Source organism: Zosterops lateralis (assembly GCF_965231275.1).
Source record: "Zosterops lateralis genome assembly, chromosome: 8".
Lineage (NCBI taxonomy): Eukaryota > Metazoa > Chordata > Aves > Passeriformes > Zosteropidae > Zosterops > Zosterops lateralis.
In genome coordinates this window covers 6,111,065-6,130,408 of record NC_139768.1, presented here as the reverse complement: position 1 = coordinate 6,130,408, position 19,344 = coordinate 6,111,065, and the positions used below count along the sequence as shown (strand labels likewise).

The 19,344-nt window shown below is 40.1% G+C and overlaps 1 protein-coding gene across 1 annotated transcript in view; it reads left to right on the top strand.

Moving 5' to 3' along the window:
• The window catches only part of LRMDA (leucine rich melanocyte differentiation associated), a 599,023-nt gene extending 579,950 nt beyond the window's left edge, over positions 1-19,073 (top strand). Inside the window, 1 exon segment of the mRNA XM_083866301.1 lies at positions 17,877-19,073. Coding sequence (XP_083722427.1) covers positions 17,877-17,956 — 80 coding nt within the window. The 3' untranslated portion in view covers positions 17,957-19,073.
• The last annotated feature ends 271 nt before the right edge of the window (positions 19,074-19,344 follow it).

Sequence of the window (19,344 nt, the reverse complement as noted above, 5' to 3'; positions counted from 1 at the left end):
TTTGGGTCACTTATTTTGGGGCATTTACAAGCCAGCCAGCTGACAGAAATGCCACTTGGCATTCCCACCTGCAGATTGTCTATAAAAGCACTGGTATACAAATTGCAGAGACAAGCACCAAATGGCAGATTTTTGGTGATAAGGAAATGGCAGGGCAGCATTTAATTCTTCAGAGTTGCTGGAGGGCGTAGGCCAAAATCTATCCCTGCTCCACAGCTCAGGTTTTTCCAATATGTCGTTTCTTCCTGTGTCATCCTTGGATTTGATAAGAGGCTACTGCTTCCCACAGAGAATGTCCTGCCTGTGGTGAGATCCCAGGGTGGTGTAGGGAGGTTGGGCATGGCATCAGCCTTACTTTGGGAGGATTACACTAAACAGCATGCTCACTCCAGTGTTCCTTTCACCCAGGTTGATATTTAGCAGTAAGCTGATAATTGATTTTAGAAGCCAATTATCTCCTCCTTTCTTTTATGCATAAATCCACATTTTAACGTGGCAGCATAGTGACCGTCGCTGTTAAGTAGAGATGATTACATCCTAACAGATGTATTAGACCTATGTGAAGATTTCTGTGTATGTTACAGAGTGCTGCTATGTTTATATTCTTGTTTGCAACAGGGAACCTGTTGGATTTGTCCTATGAGATCTTCATTTTTGGAATCCAGATTGCTACCATTAGGCTCAATGGCTCTATTGCTGTACCACTATGCCTTTACCTAGCACAGTGACACTGCTTTGTAATTTATAGGTAGTGAGAGGAAAGGAACCAGGATGCATTTCATTGATCTTTCCATGTTGTAAATGTAAAATTCATGTGCATTTTTGTTTGCTTTATGGCTGTTCTCTTTCCTTTTCCTTATTTAATATGCACTTCATACTGTGCCAAGGGGGTCAGTAGGGCAAATCAAGGAGCCAGATGGCTTGCCTCTACCCTAAGGAAACATACCAATATTTAGCTGGCCATTTTCCCAAATAAAGGCAAGACTGGAATCCACAATAAATGGGAAAGTTGGTTAAAGCTGCATCCTTTTCTTAGATTCACAACTACAACCTCCTTGAGGCATGAGCTTTTTATACTTCACTGCCGCTTTCTAGCTTTCTCCAAGTAACTGCATCTCAGATGATATTAGAGGGGGGTACAGCTCATTTTATTTATGGCCTTTGCACAGTAACAAGTTTCAGTTATTATAATCTGACTGAAATAAGAAACCATAATCCATGGATGAAAAGACAGTGGACAAACTCAGTTAAATCCCTAGTACCCTGAGGACGTATATTTTGTCCATTTCTGGTTTTTTATGTTCCCTTTTTTCTGCTGTTATTCCCAACTTTAACTTTTGAAAAGCCAAGCAGTTTAAGTGGCCGGGCCTGGGGAGCTTATTTGTATGCAGCACAAATTTCAGGATCTGTTCCCAAGCCTGTGCAGAGTGAAAAATGGCCTGCATTTTCTTGATAGCCCATGTGGTTGTAAAGAATAAATGGCTAATGAATTACAGATGAACATTGACGCAAATTAATCTTCCTGATGTCCCTGGGTTATATGGCAGCCATTTAAAAGTTTAATCAATACACTAAAGTTGAAAACATGCAGGCACTGCAGTTGTTTGGATGTAATAAACATCAGAGGGAAACGGGAGGCTTGTACCCAGTCCATGTATCATAATGACAGGTATTTATGTTTAATGGACTAAATATTTTTTATTGGAAGAGAGCAAATGTCAGCTTAACTTTGTAAGCCCCGCATTCAACTTTCCTTTGAGGTTGGTGAGAGACGGCTGACATGTCATTGAAAATGAAATGTAAAAAAACCAATTGAGACAAAGCGAGGATAAGGAGCTGTTTTGCCAACGAGATGTTGCTTTAATGCTCTGCAACTATTCATTAAATAAAATGTAAACTCTACCATTTCAAACGTTGCAGTAAAATGGTTTACTAGGGCAGACTTTTAATGGTTATTAGGGAAAACAAGAGCCAACCGCTGCCAAATATTCTTTTCTGGGAAACATTTTATTTGAAAAGTCTTTTCCTGAGTTACAGTTTCAGAAGATTTATAATTATGGAACAGTCATCTCCCCCTCCCCCTTTCTTTTTTTGAGACAAAGAAAAACAGAAAAATAACTTTCAGTATAACCATTTGATGGTCTTTTTTTTTTTTCCCTTTGAACAGAGTAATAGCTTTATATAAGCTTCCCAGAGACTTGGATATTAATTGCACTTGAATTCAATAAATTTTAGAGCCATGTGTGTCCAGAACTTAACCATCATTGCTATAAATGGAGAAGGAGGCTATGCAAGACTGCCACAGTCACCAGGCCTGCACAGTTGTGTGGCTATGGGAAAGACCACATGAAGTTATTTTCTTTAGGTCAAGAAAAATGTTGTCATATCATTTGGTCTTATGAGAAGACAGACTTCTTCCCTGTTAAACAAAAAATTCAAATACATGGGAGAAAAAAGGGAAGAACATCTTGTACCAGCTTTCTGTAATCTGTTTCAGTACCCCATTTTTTGGCTGATCTTACCTGGATGGACCCTTGATGGTTTAAAGTGGTCTCATAAAGCTTCTGGTAACGTGTACTGTGAAACCACATCAGAAAAGGAGGACAGTGGAAAGCCTGTGGGTCACTGTTTGCTTTCCTGGTTCTCTTGACTTCATCAACTGTCTAAAATATTTCATACATTTAAATAATTGCTCTTAACAGTGCAGTGAGTCATCTGCTGAAAGTTTGATGACTGCCCTCCTATTTTAAGACCTCCAAGCCTTTACCAAAGGCTATTTAAGCCAGACAAGTGCATTGGGGAGTGACAGAAATCTTGTATTATTTCACAAGCAGCCAACACGTATAACTTCTGGTTAGACAGAAATGGTAGGCAGACTGTTTTGTTATTTTAACAATTTTATCTCAACATATTTTTTGTTGCATCAGGTTCTACTCAGTTAAGGTGTCTGCTAATACTGAATTGTGAATTAAACTGTATTTGCCTCAATAATGTTGTAGATTGATGGTGTCATGTTTATAAGTTATCATATACTGCTTCCTGATAACAAAATGATTGTTAAAGAGTATCTGAAAATATTGCTCATCTATACCCTGGATGAAGAGGTATTTCCATTTTTGAGCAAACCCAAAAAGAAATAAGTATTTTCACCATGAAAAGTAAAATTATGAAATGTGGACATTGGCCAGGCAGTCTGTGAAGGCTGAAGAATCGTATGGCACAAGACTGAAACCACACAAAAATGGCCTTTTTTTCCTCACCCTCTTCTGCTACCCTGTCCCATGTCCCAAATACCAAAAGCTTCTTAGTCTCAAGGACCAAGTATGGCCTAATCTGATGTTCCAGACACTCGACTTTGTCCTGACCTTATATCCTGCACTAGGGAGTGCATTACTCTTCCCATGGTGTGGCCACTCCCCACTAGGGCTAGAATTTGCCTGGAATGCAGCCCAAGGCAGCTGAGCCACGAATTCCTGATTTTTGGCCACTAGAAATGCTCTATTGAGTAGTCCTGAGCTGTCTTCACTGTGACTGGGGAAGAGGAAGGTTGGAACCTTGCTGCCTTAATAAAGCACCAAAGACTTAGAAGCAGCATTGCAGTGTCCTGCTGAATTAAGTTACAGTTTGGTTCAGTTTAAAAAAATTGTATTTTGTTTCATAAAGCTCAAAGGCAGTTTTAAAAACTGCTCGAGAGCAATAAGCTTTAGTGGCAGGTGAAGTAAAACAGCAGGTATCTACAGCAAAACATTAACAAGATTGCACCAGACAGAGGTGGTGCTAGTAGAAAATTGGAGATAAAGAGTGGGTGACATTAGATTGATTCTCTCTGTCAGATGGAAAACTCTCTTTTCAGTAACTATTCACAACAAAATATGAAGTTCTCTGTAAAATGGTACATTGGGGAGTGCGAGCCACCACTATCCAACACACTACTGCAGCAACAGAAAATTTAATCAGTTATTTTCTTGTTCAAAATCTTATACTTGGACTAATTAGTCTGAGTTAGATTTTTAAAAGAAGCTTGAACTTCAGACAAAGGAATCCCTTTTGCCAAGGTTTCTGAATATTTAAGTTCTATAGAGAGGCTGCTGCTATTATAGGCTTAATGGGTAAAATAGACGTAAAAAAGTAAAAAAAATCTGCTATAAAAATATTTCTTTTAAAGCCAAAAATGTGACAACTCCAAGATTCCACATTTTAAGTGAGCTTCAATTTCATTGAGAGAAAATATCTAAGGATTTGTAAATTGACAGAATTATTAGTGATTAAATGTGGCTTTTTGAGAGCATTTTTGTTTCCATTCAAAGCCATATATGTACCTACATACAGCAACCTCACACAACTGTCTTGGAGATTTACCAGTCCAGACACACAAATCTACCTGCTCACCCCTTGCCTTAATAAGTGACAATGAAAAAATTTAATGGTGTTTTATCTGTCCATCACAAAAAATTACTTCTGACTGCTGGCTGGGTGATGCTTTCCAAGGCTGATGCTTACCAAGCATTTAAGTCCATATTTGTGTTTTAGTTTTTTCCTACATAGTACCAGTGCAACAAAGATGCATGGTATGTCTGTCATATATTCAAAATATTTAAATAGTGTTATAAAACAAATGATCTAAAATTAGTTTAATCTAAGTGAAAAAGGAGATAGGAAACCATTATTTGGCAAGGTACCTTTTTCTTTACCATGTTCCTTTTAAATACCTCAGGAATACAAATGTGATGTTAAAGGGTGAAAGCAGTTTGAGAATAATGCCAGTCGCAGCCTTCTTAAACTGGGAGCCACAGTCCTGACAGCTATTAAAAAAATAAAGTAACTTTTGGGTTTGATTTTGTATAATGAGCATATGACAAAAAGGTTTACTTCTATGTTATCCTACAGGTGTAACTGCTGTCTGTCAATTTATTCTGTATTTTATTTTGATGATGAGAGAACACTAGGGAGAATAAAAAAATTCTCTTCATCAAAAACCTAAACAGGAAAGAAAAATGTCTCTAGACAATTTCATATATTGGTGGTTATTTGTGATGGTTAAAAGAATTATCTGAAAACAAAGAAGTCTTTCACAATGAATCTAAACACGAAAGCTTTAATAACATTTACATCTGTGTATCATCCATGTCTCCAAATGCAAGTCATGAATAACACATAAACTAGAGTATATAGGGAACAGAAGTGCTAGCACATCATTTAAAATCCAACACACCCCATCGTCAGTGGAATCAAATACACAGCAGGAATGGTTCCAGTTGATAGACACACAATGAAGTCATTGAAAATGAAAACATATTAATTATGTTCCTAAAGGTTAAGAGAGGAATGGCTGAATTTTCTAATCCTAGACTAATATTAGCGCCCCAAATCCTTGCAGGAAAGTCTGTAATGTTTCAAAAATTGTGGAAAATTTTAGTCACGTTTATTTGTATCTCACCCATGAGTGACTCTACAGAATGGGGATAACAGGGGGAAGAGCAGGAAGTGCAAAACAAAGACAAAACCAGGGAGAATTATCAACAAAAAAAGATGTTCTTGGTCCAAACAAGCCACTTGCACTACATGAGCTAATTGTAAGAAATGGTAAGATTAGACCATTTCTAAACTGCAGCTGTTATGTGCTTAAGCAAACCCTGCTGGGAGAAGGGCTTTGTAGAACACCTCTCCTTACACAGACACACGGAGCGTCCTTTAACAGAGGAATTCAAAGTGCAATGTACGAGGGAAATCTCTTCTGCTTCCAAATCTTCCTGAGCTTATTACAGGATGTGAGCCTAGCTTGTCACTCTGACATAGGCTTCCCCTAAGTGTTTTCTATTTTCATTATCTTTTTGCCTATGTTAAATCACAACAACCTAGAGTGAAGACTGTGTGTGGATATGTCTGTGTTGGGAAATGAATTGGGGGGGCTGAGGGGAAATGCTCAGGTTGTGCAGTATAAAATAATAGGTGTCAAAAAAACCCCACAGAATACCTAGCTTGGTCACGGTCGTTTTCTTTGTGTAACCTTTTTTGGTTGTCACTGTGGAGTAGCAAGATCACTGATTTTGTAGTTAATTTTAGATGTATTCTTTCTCTATTCTTTTCCCCACCCTCCCTCAAATCCTTATCCAGTCACCTCCAATACAAGGCTATGGTACCTGGGTTCCCAACTTTATTAACTCCATTGTACTGGTGTGCTGAGCATCCCCATCCTTAACATCTTTATTCTAAAACCCAAATCCTCCCAACAGCAAGGGGTTAATTGTCTGTTTTCAATGTACTTTAAAACTTTCAGCTCTTGGGAATGATGTTTCCACAAGGATTGAATGTAATTACAAAATAATATAGGCACTCTGTCTTATTTTCAGGGAATGATACTTAAGTCCTTGCTGGTTTTGCTGCATGTGTTTATATTGGGGCTCTTCTTTCAGTGTACTAGATGCAAGGTATTTGCAAATTTGAGCCTTTGGGCTTTAAATGTTGTGCTGCTTCTTCTGTTCCTTATTCACTGCAGATTAGGTATAATTGATGACCTGCATTTACAGACATGGGTGGTATACAGATGTAAATGTTATTATAGCTTTTATATTTTATGTTCTTTCTGAAAGATCATTTTGTCTTTGAATAATACTCCTGTTCAGATTTTGGGGGGTTTATCTCTAAAAGAGAATATGAAATGGATATTGCACATCGTATATTTCTTAAAAGTAATTTGGAATTTTAGGGTATGGGATTGGTGGTGACTGATACACTGCCTGGATGAGATATATCCCTTTGAAAATAACAGCGCCAGTACATGCCTGCATCTGTCTAACCTCATAATTCACTTTCACATTGGGTTATGGATGTCTGCATTCAGTGAGTCTATCTTCCCTTTAGGTATTATTTCAGCCCTTTGAGATAATAAGGAAAGTTTAATTGCGTTGTTAATTGATTTTTTGCACAACATTATTACCTTGATTGATTGCAGAGTTGATGAAAATGTTAGACACAGGCAGTGTAAAGTATCAGCCCAGTAAGGAGTGGGAGCCTTGTGGAGAATAGATAACCTTGATGTTAAGAGCTATATCCTTCAGATATGTCTTCCCTTGACATATTGATGGCCCTTGAAAAGGGAAAAGCTGATTGTATGCAGAATGCAATCATTAAACCCACTTCAGCTGGCTGTTGATTAATTTGTTTTTTCCTGAAGGATCTAGTTAAAGAGAAGGCCTCACTAGTATCAACAGCAGCCATTTTCCAGGCTTCAGATTATACTTAACCCTCTCCTAGAAGAAAGAAAAATGAGACTGTCTTGCTTTAGACAGGCAGATTGTCTGCAAACATTCAGTCCAACTGCAATTTGGGGATTATAACACTCACTTTACCCCGTTAACTACTGCTTCCTCTGTGACCTCTCCTCCCCCTGCCTTCAGTATTCAGCTTTGCCACAGCCAGCAGAAAGTCACGTTTGATGTTTTCTGAGTAAGGCCAGTGTCTGTTCTCAGCAGAGATGCCAACAGGGATGTCAAGCTTGTTTTGCCCAAAGACTGAAATACTTCAGTAGCATATAGCTGCTTCCCAGGAGCCTCTCTGAAAGGACCACAGGGTTCACTGCACACACGTAAGTGGTTAAGCTTTCCTTATCCCTGAAAAGATCTTTCTTGTATAATTTTTTGTTATTACTTTTGAGATCTTTGAGGTCTTCTGTAGGGCAGTTTGTGCTGTTCAGTGCTGCCCCAGGCTTAACAGCAGCACTCATGTGCCCTGTTGTTGAATACATTTAACCAAACGGTGGCTGTGTGTGACTGGCTTTCCTGCTGTGAATTCCTGTGACAGTCTAATCCCAGACTACCTGCTACCTTCAGAGGACTTTCTGTTTTAACAGCATCCACTCTGAGAGCAAAGGTGAAGAGTATTGCCTAAATGGCCTTCCTGTGGCAGAAGGGGCTTCCTTGGCTGCAGAACATTATTGGGACTGAGGGACAGCTTCTCTCTTAAGCCTTTCTTTTCTTTGTACCAGCAAATGACTCAATACATCCAAAATATATATGCAGCTTTAACCAAGCAATTTAATGACTCTGGGTGTGGTGGAGGTTTTATCCTTCCATTAACCATTTTAAAAGGTAAAGTAATAGGTTATTGCTTCCTGTTTAGCTTGGTAGGTTTTTTTTGTGCTTCTGAGTGACAACAGTGATCATTGCTGCTTGATTATTTGGCCACATGTGTTTTATTAGGTCCATCGTGAACATTTTGCCAGTGAGCTCCTTTTTCATACGGGGACATGTTAACTTGCAACATAGTCAAGTCTGACAAATTTGAACCAGCCAAATAAGTGAGTAATATTTCAAGCTGTCAAAGCGGGCGAATACTGATTAACTGACACACTCCAAAAGCTCTCACCAATATCCGTGCTCTGGTGGAAAATGTTTACTAAGCAGAATACTTCTTAGAAAGTCTTTAGTGCTTTAACTAAACTTTAATAACTCTGACCCTAATGGAGGGGTTTTAATGTGCCACTCAAGCTGTTTCTTAGTCCCAAATTTTTTATCTTTAGCAAAAGCTTCCATAGAGACTAAAAGTGCACCTGTAAACTATGTTCTACTGGCCACCGTGGTTTAACCTTCAGCCTCCTGCCATCAGCATATTTTTAAAAGGAGGCTGAGGAAGGGGGAAAAGAGAAAACAATGACAATATTTTGGCTTTCAGCACTGGAGGCAGGTTGGGAACTAGACTATGGCCAGTAACTATTTAGCAATAGCAGATGGTGCTGTTTGTCATATAGAATAGGACAAAATTCTACTAAGAGGCAAGCCCAGACTCAGTGCAGAGAACCAGATATTTTCTGAATATTTCAAGTGTTTAGATCCAGATGCACTTTTGATTTCACTGGATGCCAAACAGTAATAGTGACAGAGGAGAGAAAGGAGCTCCAGCCGTTGTTGTGGGCTCTGGATGTGTCTCACAAACTGCCAGATGCCTTCAACTTCTGCTGGAAATCAGGGGAATCCAGGGCCTTGTAGTATCTGCTTCTCAAAAAACACGGTTTTGTATTAGGAAAAATCATAGCAATCCTATCATTAGCAATTACTTAAATGGGGCTTTTTGTTGTTGTTTCTGAGGCTTGTGGAAAGAAGCAAGTAATGGCAGACAAAGAAGGTTCTCCTTAACTGTATCATAATGTGATAGCAGCACTATTTAATTATGCTCTTTAATTTTATTTGAGAGACTTTCTTTCCCAGTTTTAAAAATAAAAAGCAACTTGTCTTTATTTCAGATGACTCTCTTGAGAAATTTCAAACCAGTTGAGCCAGACTGAATTTTCTATGGCTTTTTTTTTTTTTTTCCCTAATGTGAACTCCTGCAGCAGGAACACATTTGAGATCCAGAAGCAAGTTTTGCACATGAGATGAGCCAAATTTATGTCTAAACTCTCCAGAAGGGCCCTGCTGCTCAAATTTTTTTTCACATAAGAATTTGTAATTTTATTGGAATGCTTGCAGACTTTCCGAACAATTATTCCAAAAGTTTGCTTTCTGCCCCATAAATCATGGTACATTTGTTTAATTCTATCACAGCTACTAAAAGAACTTACTTCCCTCTTTTTTTTTTTTTCCCCTCTCCCATTTTTACTGCTAATGCAATCTGTGCATGGTTAAGGTTTGTGAAGTATGATTTAATTATAGTCACTTTTTTGTTTTCTTAATGACCTTGTCATTCTTTATGGTTTAGTTCCATTGCTGAGCAGGGTCAGTTTTATTATTAGAATGTAGCCCAAAGTAGAGGGCAGCCAGCAGAAAGGCCGTTTTTGCATATGTTATCCAAATTAACTGAAAATCTCCTAAAATGTACACTGAACAGCTGAACTTTCCTATATGCTCGGGAAGGGATTTGAGAACCTCCTTTTCCTCCATCATTCTAAAGATGTAAAAAGCGTCTCTTACATCACTTCAGCAGCCGCACCGTTATTAACAAAAGTGACAGAAAGGTGGTTCAAATTCACCAGAGAACTGAGAGGACAAACAAGTGCCTCTGACGGGGGGACACGGGCGGTTTCCTCGGCCCTGACAGCATTTCCAGCCTTTTGTTCGAGCGCTGCCCCACATCTGCACACACAGATGTGGGACTGTGACTGGGATTGCCCAGGTTAATCAGGCCCCGGGGCGAAAGGCTGCGAGCAGAGATTGTAAGAATGTCGCTTTAGTGGTGGCACCGCGGCCAGTGGGGCGCTGCCGGCTGCCATTGCCGTTGGGCCTGGTTGGGCTCGGCTCGGCCCCGCTCGGCCCCACTCGGCTCCAGTCGGCTCAGCTCGGCCCCGCTCGGCTCTGCTCGGCTCTGCTCGGCTGGGCTCTGCCCGGCTCGGCCCGACTCGGCTCGTTTCGGCTCCGCTCGGCTCGGTTCGGCCCCGCTCGGCCCCGCTCGGCTCGTCGGGGCTGTCACAAAGGGCTGCTGCCCTCTAGTGCCCGCGGGCCCGCCCGCACCGCCGGGCGCGGGGTGAGGGATGAGCGGGGCCTCAGCTGATGGAGTATTTACAGCCTTTTTCTCCCTCTCTTTACTACTTTCCTCTAGCCCATAGGTGAGATACACCGAGAGGTTTTCCTTTCCTCCATCTCCTCCATCTCCTTCAATATATCCAAATATAAGCATCAGTCCCAAAATTCGGCGCGCTGATGCTTTCTGTGCTCTTGGGTTTATTTGATTACAGTATCTAGCTAACTACAAAATTTATGAGTATGAGTAATTGGAAAAAAAATAAATAAATCTGCTTTAGTTTTTCAACGTATTTCACAATAAGTATTTAATTATAAAATCAGCATTAATTCTCTCCATGATGGTAATAGTGCAAAAGTGGTAAAGGTGCAGTGAAGAGACAAAAGCATGTGGTTTTGGGGTTTTCTTTTTTTTTTGTTTATTTGTTTGTGTATTTTTTTGTTGTCTGCTTTTTGTTTCATTTTCACTAGAAAGAGACATTCCAACCCCCCCCAACATATTTCTCTGATGATCATAGTTACAATGAGCGTGGAAAGATTCCAAAGAAATCCCAAGTGTGGAACCTTAAATTGTAACAATGACACCCAGAGGAGTATGGAACTGGTTAATGATTTAAAGTATTATGCCCTAAATGCTCCTATTTTAGCCAACAGTGGAGAATCTGCAGACAGCACATGCCCAGATCAAAGCTGATCATGTCAATGTCATTCAAGGAGGGAAGGATACCCTCCTTTCCCCCTGCTCTCCCCCCTACCCTTTTTTTAAACAAAGTATGACATCTGAGGAACAGTGTGTTGATTGTTCCACTGCCAGGATACGCATAATGGAAACATTAGCTCCAAGATAACTTTTAATCTGTCAGCCTAATGGCTCCTTAATGTGTAGAGGGCTTTAAATGTATGTCAGCCAGGGCTGTATAAAGTAATATAGTTTGTGGCCTGAATGGATCGAGATGACTCCGCACCATGACACAATATGGTTTATTATTAAGTATCAGCTCATCAGCTTATTCCCACGGACTTGGACAAGCTTCTCAATTTTCCAGTAACAGATTATGTGAGAAAAAGCTTGCAGTGCTTTTTCTTTTTTTTTTTTTTTTTTTTTTTTTTTTCCTCCCCCTCTTCTAAATTACAAGTTTCTTCCCTAGTTGCACTGGGAGCCCTGAAGTGTATTTACAGCAGGCTGCACTTTATCACACATCAGCTTGACTGCTAGTTTACACTGAACATTTATGCAGCTTCTTTGGCCCGGGATGCAAACTTCACATCTTTGTATTCCTATCACCTTCACTGCAAATTTTTCCAACATCCCCTCCCTGTTGACTGCTTTGCTCCCCCCCTCCCCTGCTCTCACTTCCCTGCATACTCCCCCCTTTTCCCCCCTTCCCACAAACAGGCCAGTGAGACTTGACATGTCACAGTACTTGTCTGTGCAGGATACTTGCAATAATTCAGTGTGTTAGTTTGCCTTCTGTGAATCCTCTCAGCTCTGGCTTAGGTGTATAATTCTAACACCATTGCTGTAGACTGGATACAGATTTGATTTTGTGCCTTTCAGTAATTTCTTTCAGTCTGAAAGACCGTTTTGTGCCCCATGCTGTAGGGTGTCCAGAGGAAAGTGTTATCATTTTTTGGCATCCCCGTGCAGGGAGCAGAGCAAAGGTAATTCATCTCCTCTGAATGGGAAGGTTACCTTCCTTGAGTGTTGTTACCCTCAGAGGGAGGGGGGAGTCAGGATCAGCAGTTTACTGCTGAAGGTATGTCTTCTTTCTTCAGGAAACCTGCAATGGACCACAATCCCTAATTCACAGGCACCTCTTTGGGGAGTATTTGGGAACCTCTGTGTGAGTACTGTGGCCATGGTGAAGGAATTTTGCCTTAGCCACAGCTAGCTCTGTCCCCAGCCTTCTCAAGCATAACCCCACCCCTTTATGCAGAGCTACTTTTTGAGAAATTATACATCATTTTTGCTTACATGTAGTGTTTCTATCCTCTTAAAAATAAATTCAGTAGTTTATAACACAATGAAAGTTAATATTGGTGCATTTGCTACATGATCACTTGTGAGTATATTATGATAATATTTTAGGGAATTTACCTGGGTTTTGTTTCATGCTGTGGTATTTCAGATCTTTTTAAGATTCTCTTTTCCTACAGAATTCAGCTGGCAAAACCAAAGGCATTGATATCTGTTGTATTCTCCTCTTGCTGTTACTCCTTCTTCTCTGGTTTAAGGAGTCAACATCTTGTATCTTGACTCCAGCCAGGAACAATCTGGTTGCAACAAACATTAAATGGTAGCAGCAAGGACGGCTGCAACTCTTCTGTCCTTTTCCTGTGTCCCACTGCAGTTTGTGAGCTCAGTCCACGCTGGCAGTGGTTTGCTTGCTGGGGCAGAGGGCAGGTCTGAGTGGATCCCTGGGTTACACACCTGGCTGCTTTGGGGTGTATTTGGTGACCCAGATGATCCTTTACACCTTTTCTTGTCTTCCAAGGGATCTTCTCAATTTCCTGTGTCAGACGATTCATAGGCTGGATCAGATTCAATAGAAACAATTATTCTGTTTCACCAAAAGGAACTGAAAATAAGTTGTCAACTAAGAAAATAGCTAAAGTTGTTAGAATTTCCAGGTAGATAAATATGAAGTGAAAAATTACTAAACTCCTGTACAAAAGGATTTGCTTTTGGATTTTTTTTTTAAACTCAGCTTTACATATCCCTTAGATGAAAAGATTTTTAAGAGTTTTAAATTAACTTGACTCGTGGAGATGTTTTGCCTAAATCAGTAGCATTGTAGACTTTAAATTGTTCATAGATAGGTATTTATTCTCCTCTAAATGTGGTCGGTAGGGAATTACTTTCCTTTATAGGAAGTTTATATTAATATTTAAGGGAATTTCACAGCTTCTGTTCATTAATTGTAGAATATGCCCAAGTGCCTATGAAAAAAATGATAATGGTATTGATATTTCATCCTGAAGGGTCTCAAAACAATTTACAGATTGGTAGTATAACCACAGTGAAATGCACCCAGCTTCTTGGTGGAACATGGCAGCTGTTTAATAGCCATAGCAAAACTATGCAACAGCAGGTTGTGGAAAAAGAGATGAATATGGATCAAATACAAATTGGCAGTGGAGGATTTAGGTACTGTGCTCTAATTAAAGTTAGGTGAAGTGGAATTCCACTAGAATATTGAGTCTGTGTGTGGAGTGCTACACTTTATCTGACCACAGCTCCTGGTCCCAGGCCCTGTGGTTACTCCATGTGAAAGACAGGCAGAAGGCTGTTAACTGAAATGTACTCCCTGATGGATACTGCAGACCAGTGTTTGACAAACAGATTTAATTGTGAATTCTTCACTGCTTTCACTTGCAGAGGGGCTTATTAAAAACATTTGATGTTAAAATGGGTGCCTGGTGGGGATGTTGGGCAGATGTGGCAATAGGTTTTGATGGGGGTGGCAAAAATTCTGGCTTGACTACTTAGTTTTAGTAATTACTTTTTAAAGAAAACTGAATGCTACTGGAGGAAGCTGCGTTGCTGGAAGCTGCCCAAGTTGTGATGACTGAGAGGGTGGGTTTTTCTAAATGTGAGTATTAATGTACTAGGAAACAGAGGTAGGAAAAAGGCAACAAGATGCTACCCAACAATAATTCCCTTAGAACTGTCAGCTTGAGACCATGTAACTAATTTTGACCTGTAACTAATTAAGGCTGTATGATCTATAGGTCGAACACTTCCAGTGCAACTTGTTTTTGCTGCCTGAAAACGTTTTTTTTTCTCCATTAAAATGTACAGAGGTCTAGAAGCACCATAGCTCTCTGCAAAATACGCCCAATTTAAAAGGAGTTAACATGACTTGAACTTTTTCACGTGCTTTAGTATGCATCTATGTATTTATTTATTTATTTGGATAATTGGGTTTTCCCTCAGCTAAGGAAAAGCTGGTGTTGCTGACATTACAATGTGTTTGTGAAGAAAGACTGATACCACAACACACACAGGCAACTGCAAGGTCATTACTTACCCGGCGTAATTAGAACATCCATTCCAAAGGATGGAAGCATTTAAAAGATAAAGAGTGAATTTAAAAATGATTTTTCCCAATGCATTTTTTTCATAATTATAGTTTTAACAGCTTGTGGTGATGGTAGAATCAGCTACTTAAGAAAAATTAGAAGCCTCATTCAGGGAAGATGATCCCTCAAGAGACCTTGTGTTGTCATTTCTTAAGAACCTCGAGCAGAAACCTCATTCTGGATGCTGCGTATTGTTTTGATGTATAGGGGGTGTACGTAGCTTATTATGGCCAATGCTGGATATTTTAATTAAAAACACAAGAACAGCCATAGATGTATTGTTTTCCCCTCATTCTTTCTCTTGTCTGTGTGCAAAAGAACAAGTGTACTCCCAGCCCTGCAAGGAGAGAATACCATAGCAGATAGGCAGAAAAAAATCAGTAGCTTTCCTAAATTCACACGTGACATATCTTAACATCAAAATTCTCATTGCAGCACACAAACATTTTGCAGTTCTCTGAGCTTTCTGTGGTTGCTAAAGGGAGGTGGGACATAGAGAGGAATAACAAAGCAAAGCAAATAACCAAGCCAGTCACCGCATTTAATTTATGAGCAAGATTATTGTTTTACAAATAACCTTCATGATAAACAAGGTCTCATGGCAACATTTTCAACTGTGCTTTTATCAAGGCTCTCTGAGCAGCATGTGTAATATGCCTGGCAATCGAATCACAGCTGTGTGCCTGGGTAGGGAATCTCTGCGGAGACAACACTTCCTTAATTTAAACAATTGTAGGCTGCAGGATTTCAAAAATTTCAGCTGACTTTAACTGTCACTAGCCCAAGCACCTTTATCCCCAGGCGAGCAGCAGCAGCTGGATTTCATTTCCTGCTGCCAGACTGTCCGACATCTTTGCTGAACATCCCGGGAACAGAGCGTCTTTACTTTAAGGATTTTATTCAAGGTGACAGCTCCTCACACTTTAGCGTTCAGATCACCTCAAGTAGCTGAGATATCAGTGAAAATGAGAGCACTTCTCCAGCAAACTCCAAATTTAGATTGACTGAGGTTATCCTTAGGCCTCTAGACCCAGCCTCCACGACAGCACAGGCCTGCCAGTAACTTTAAAACTACAGTGGAGTTTGTAATGATGTCTGGGGAGAAATATTCTGCCAGAGCGGTGGAGGATACTATAAGCGATAGGAAATGATGTCAGATTTCGTTAGGACTGGAGACAGTGTTAGAATATACTTGGCATAATATGGCACCGGTATCTCTGTCAGCATCTCTGTTTTCTGTCACCGCACACAATCCCAGGCCTGTCTGTAGCCCTGACAGTGTCTTTTCAGATCAGGTTATTGCCAACTTGGAGACTGGCTCAGTGCAGCACCATACAGCCCCCTTTGTTTGAAGTCTGCCCTTTTGTCATTAATGCACTTGATGTCTATTTAAATCTGACGGTGAATACAGTATCTGTTTTCCTGTCAAGAGATCATTGACAATATTAATACCTCATGTCCTTGCCTCATTTTCTAAGCACTGACACCTAGCTATAGTCTCCAGCATTCATCAAACAGCACTCTCTCACCAGTATCTCTATAAACAGTCTTGCTTCCAGTCCTTAAGAAATGCAGCAGACCTCAAACAAGACTTTTATCAATGCCAGTGAAAAAGGAGTCCAAAGAATGTTGTTAATAAACTGCTCGTATCCATTGCATTTTGAGCTCTAAATGGCCTTGTTACCAACTTGGGATATCTGCTTAGGGAAAGAAAAACTTGGTCCTCATTAGAGTCTTGTTTAGGAATGCTGTTATCATCTTTTGCATGTGGAAACTGCTCCGCTAGTGAAATTATTGGAATTGAAATTACAAAAGAAAGCTCTGTGCATGAGAGGAAAATGATCAGGCACTGCACCATATAGTCCCCATTTGTATTATCCTGAAGAGGAATGTTTTTCACAACAGATGACAGGCCTATCAATTCCCCCCCACAACCCTCACAGGAATGTGTTACCATCATGGTGTCTTAGAGAGGAAGAAGAGCATGGGTTGACATTAATCTTTCATGACCCATGACTTCCATAGCTTTAGTAGCCTATTTTATGTGTATTAACTATGTCCAGACGTTATACTGGAAAACAATGGACGCAGAATATAAAAGCTTGCATCGTTAATTCATACTGCAGGTGGGCACAGTAACAGCTCTGCGAGTTCTGGAAATCTAAAACAAGAAAGAATTGAAGACCTGCTCCTCCCCCTTCTTTACCCTTTATATAAGGCAGTGCTTGTCTCCTTTGGGCTAGGTTATGTTTGCCCGTATGGAGGTGAGCTGGATATTTCAGTGCCTGCTCTGGAAAACACTCCCAAGGCAGAGGAGACCCTTCCACCTTCTTTCTGTTCATGGGAGATGACTTTAATTTGACTATACACATCTGAAGGCTCATAGAACAACGCTGCTAGTAAAATGTAGCATCTTTGAGGATGTTCACAGGTGGGATGTGACTGTGAACTTACGCTTTCACATACCACTTAGTACCACCAGAGGGGATGCTTTTGAGTAAGGTAGTGAGATTTGCAGGTATGTGTGTCTCACCCACAGCAGTTAAGGCTTCCACAGGCATCTTTCTGCCTGTACTCACTGAGAATAACATGCCTTGCCTCCCAAAACCAGCGTTAGGGCTAATTATTGAAAGCATCCTGCATGTGCCAATATTTAGCATAATTAAATTGTATCTTGCTCATGGGATGTTGCAGTGTTGTTTGGAGAGATACTTTGGAAATGTTTTTATTAAATATTTATTTGTATGTATAAAAATGCTGGAATTTGGGGAGGCTAACTGTTCTAGCCCATGTCTGTCTTCCCATATAGATTTCAGCCACTCACTTCAGTTCTTTGTCACTGAAAACAAGGATGGTTTAGGTACTTGAAGTATGACTTTGGGAAAGTTTGACAGGTTTTTCCAGGACAAAAACTGGATGTTGGGTGAAGGTTTTTTTGTTTTTGGTTTCATTCATCAGGAAAACCTTTTAAATACATAGCAGGGAGATAGCAGAGAGCACACAATATAACTTCAACCCAGTCTTTCTGGTTTTTTAGAAGCAGGAGAGAGGTACTTTGATTTAAAACCCACTGTATGATGTTTCAGTGTTAGGTAGTTTCAGTTTGCAAGACACTTGTGGATGTATGTTTAACAGGATAGCTCATGTAGGTGTTTGAACACATTTTTCCAGTGAGTTCAAAACTGCTGATTGAAATGGCAGTACTGAATATTTGAAATGCACCAACTTTTGCAGGACAAGAGAAAACTACTCCTTTCTCTCTTCAAATTCCCCAAGTTATGTGCTTTATTGAATATTATTCTACTTCAATCCTAACTGTAATTCATTTCCTTTTTATTGTAGGCATTTTGGGGAAGTGTCGCTACATTTACTATGGAAAACATTCCGAAGGCAACAGATTCATCCGAGATGACCAGCTATAAAACGCAGTGCTGTTCCATGCCTCTTCAGCCCCTCCACACGAGAAGCACAAATCACATCTACATTTTAAGCATGTAACTAAAGTCCTCTAGTGCCTTCTGCTGACTTTGCCAAGCCTGTCAAGATCATCCTTCTATCTTAGCCTGAGTAGTCACATAGAGATTGACATGATTGCCTTTAAGCAGGTCCCATCCACCAGTGTGACAGGCAGCTGCAGCCGAGCACCGGGCCTGACAGGAGGAGCAGGGTGATGGATTGCCTGGTCCGAGTGCTGCTCGCAGGAGAGCAGGGGTCACACCTGGGGCTGGGCCCAGCCCGCTCCATCCGCGGCGCCGCCGCTAAAGCACCGCGGTTATCTCTGCCTGGCCTGGTGAGCAAGAGTGGATGCTGATATCAAAGTGTTTATAAAAGAGAGAGGCTGTAATTTCAGATGAAAAAAGCCTTTATCTGTTCTTATTTTTTTTTTTTCCTTGTGAATTAAGTGCTTGTGTTTCTATCATCTCATACGTGTTCACACAAATCCTTTCACCCTTTGGTAGTGCACCCACCCACCCCCAAATGAACCCAGATGGATTATTTTTTCTTTCAGCAGGGGAAAAAAAATAAACATCCCGAAAACATTTTGGCCATGCAAAGCATTGTCAATTTGTATAGATGTTTATATGCAAAGGAAGAGGATTTAAGCAATTTCCTGGACAAACAAATTTTTCTAATTCTTGAATCGCATCTCATTGTTTACTAGCTCTTACCTTCAGAAAAGTGAGCATTTCTTTATCCTGCAAAATAATGTCATAGCTTAATTGTTTACACTTGGAAGAAGTCCTCGTTAGTGGTATTGACAGTGTGGATTATTCCTGGTTTATTGCACAAGCTATTTTTGACTTGTAGTGATTACCTTTAGAATTAAATGCTTAAATTTGGGGGAAAAAGTGCTTAAAAGGAGTGATATAAATCTGCCAACAGATGGATGTGATTATTCAGAGGGGAGAAAAGTCAACAAAAGTAACTGGTGGAATTAACATAATTAGCAGCTTTACTAATATATTAAAGAGATGAATTCTGAATAATCCCTTTTGATAATCTATGTAAGAAAGGCTATTGTCAAATTTTCAGTCAAAAGTATAAAAAGTCATGGGAAATTTCCTGCTTTTCTGATAAAGAGGTTGGACACATTTATAATCATGAATTTGTTGCTGTGGAACAAAAAAAAAAAGGCCCATTCTTCATGAATATATTGTGTTAAATTCTACTTGATACAATGGGATTGGCCAAGGAATATGCAAAACTTTGGACCTCTTGACTGTTCCAAACCCATTCACATTGATCCCAGTCACGAACTATCAGTGCCTAGCTGTTCTTGGTTTGTTTGGAATTACTTGGTGGTCTTTTA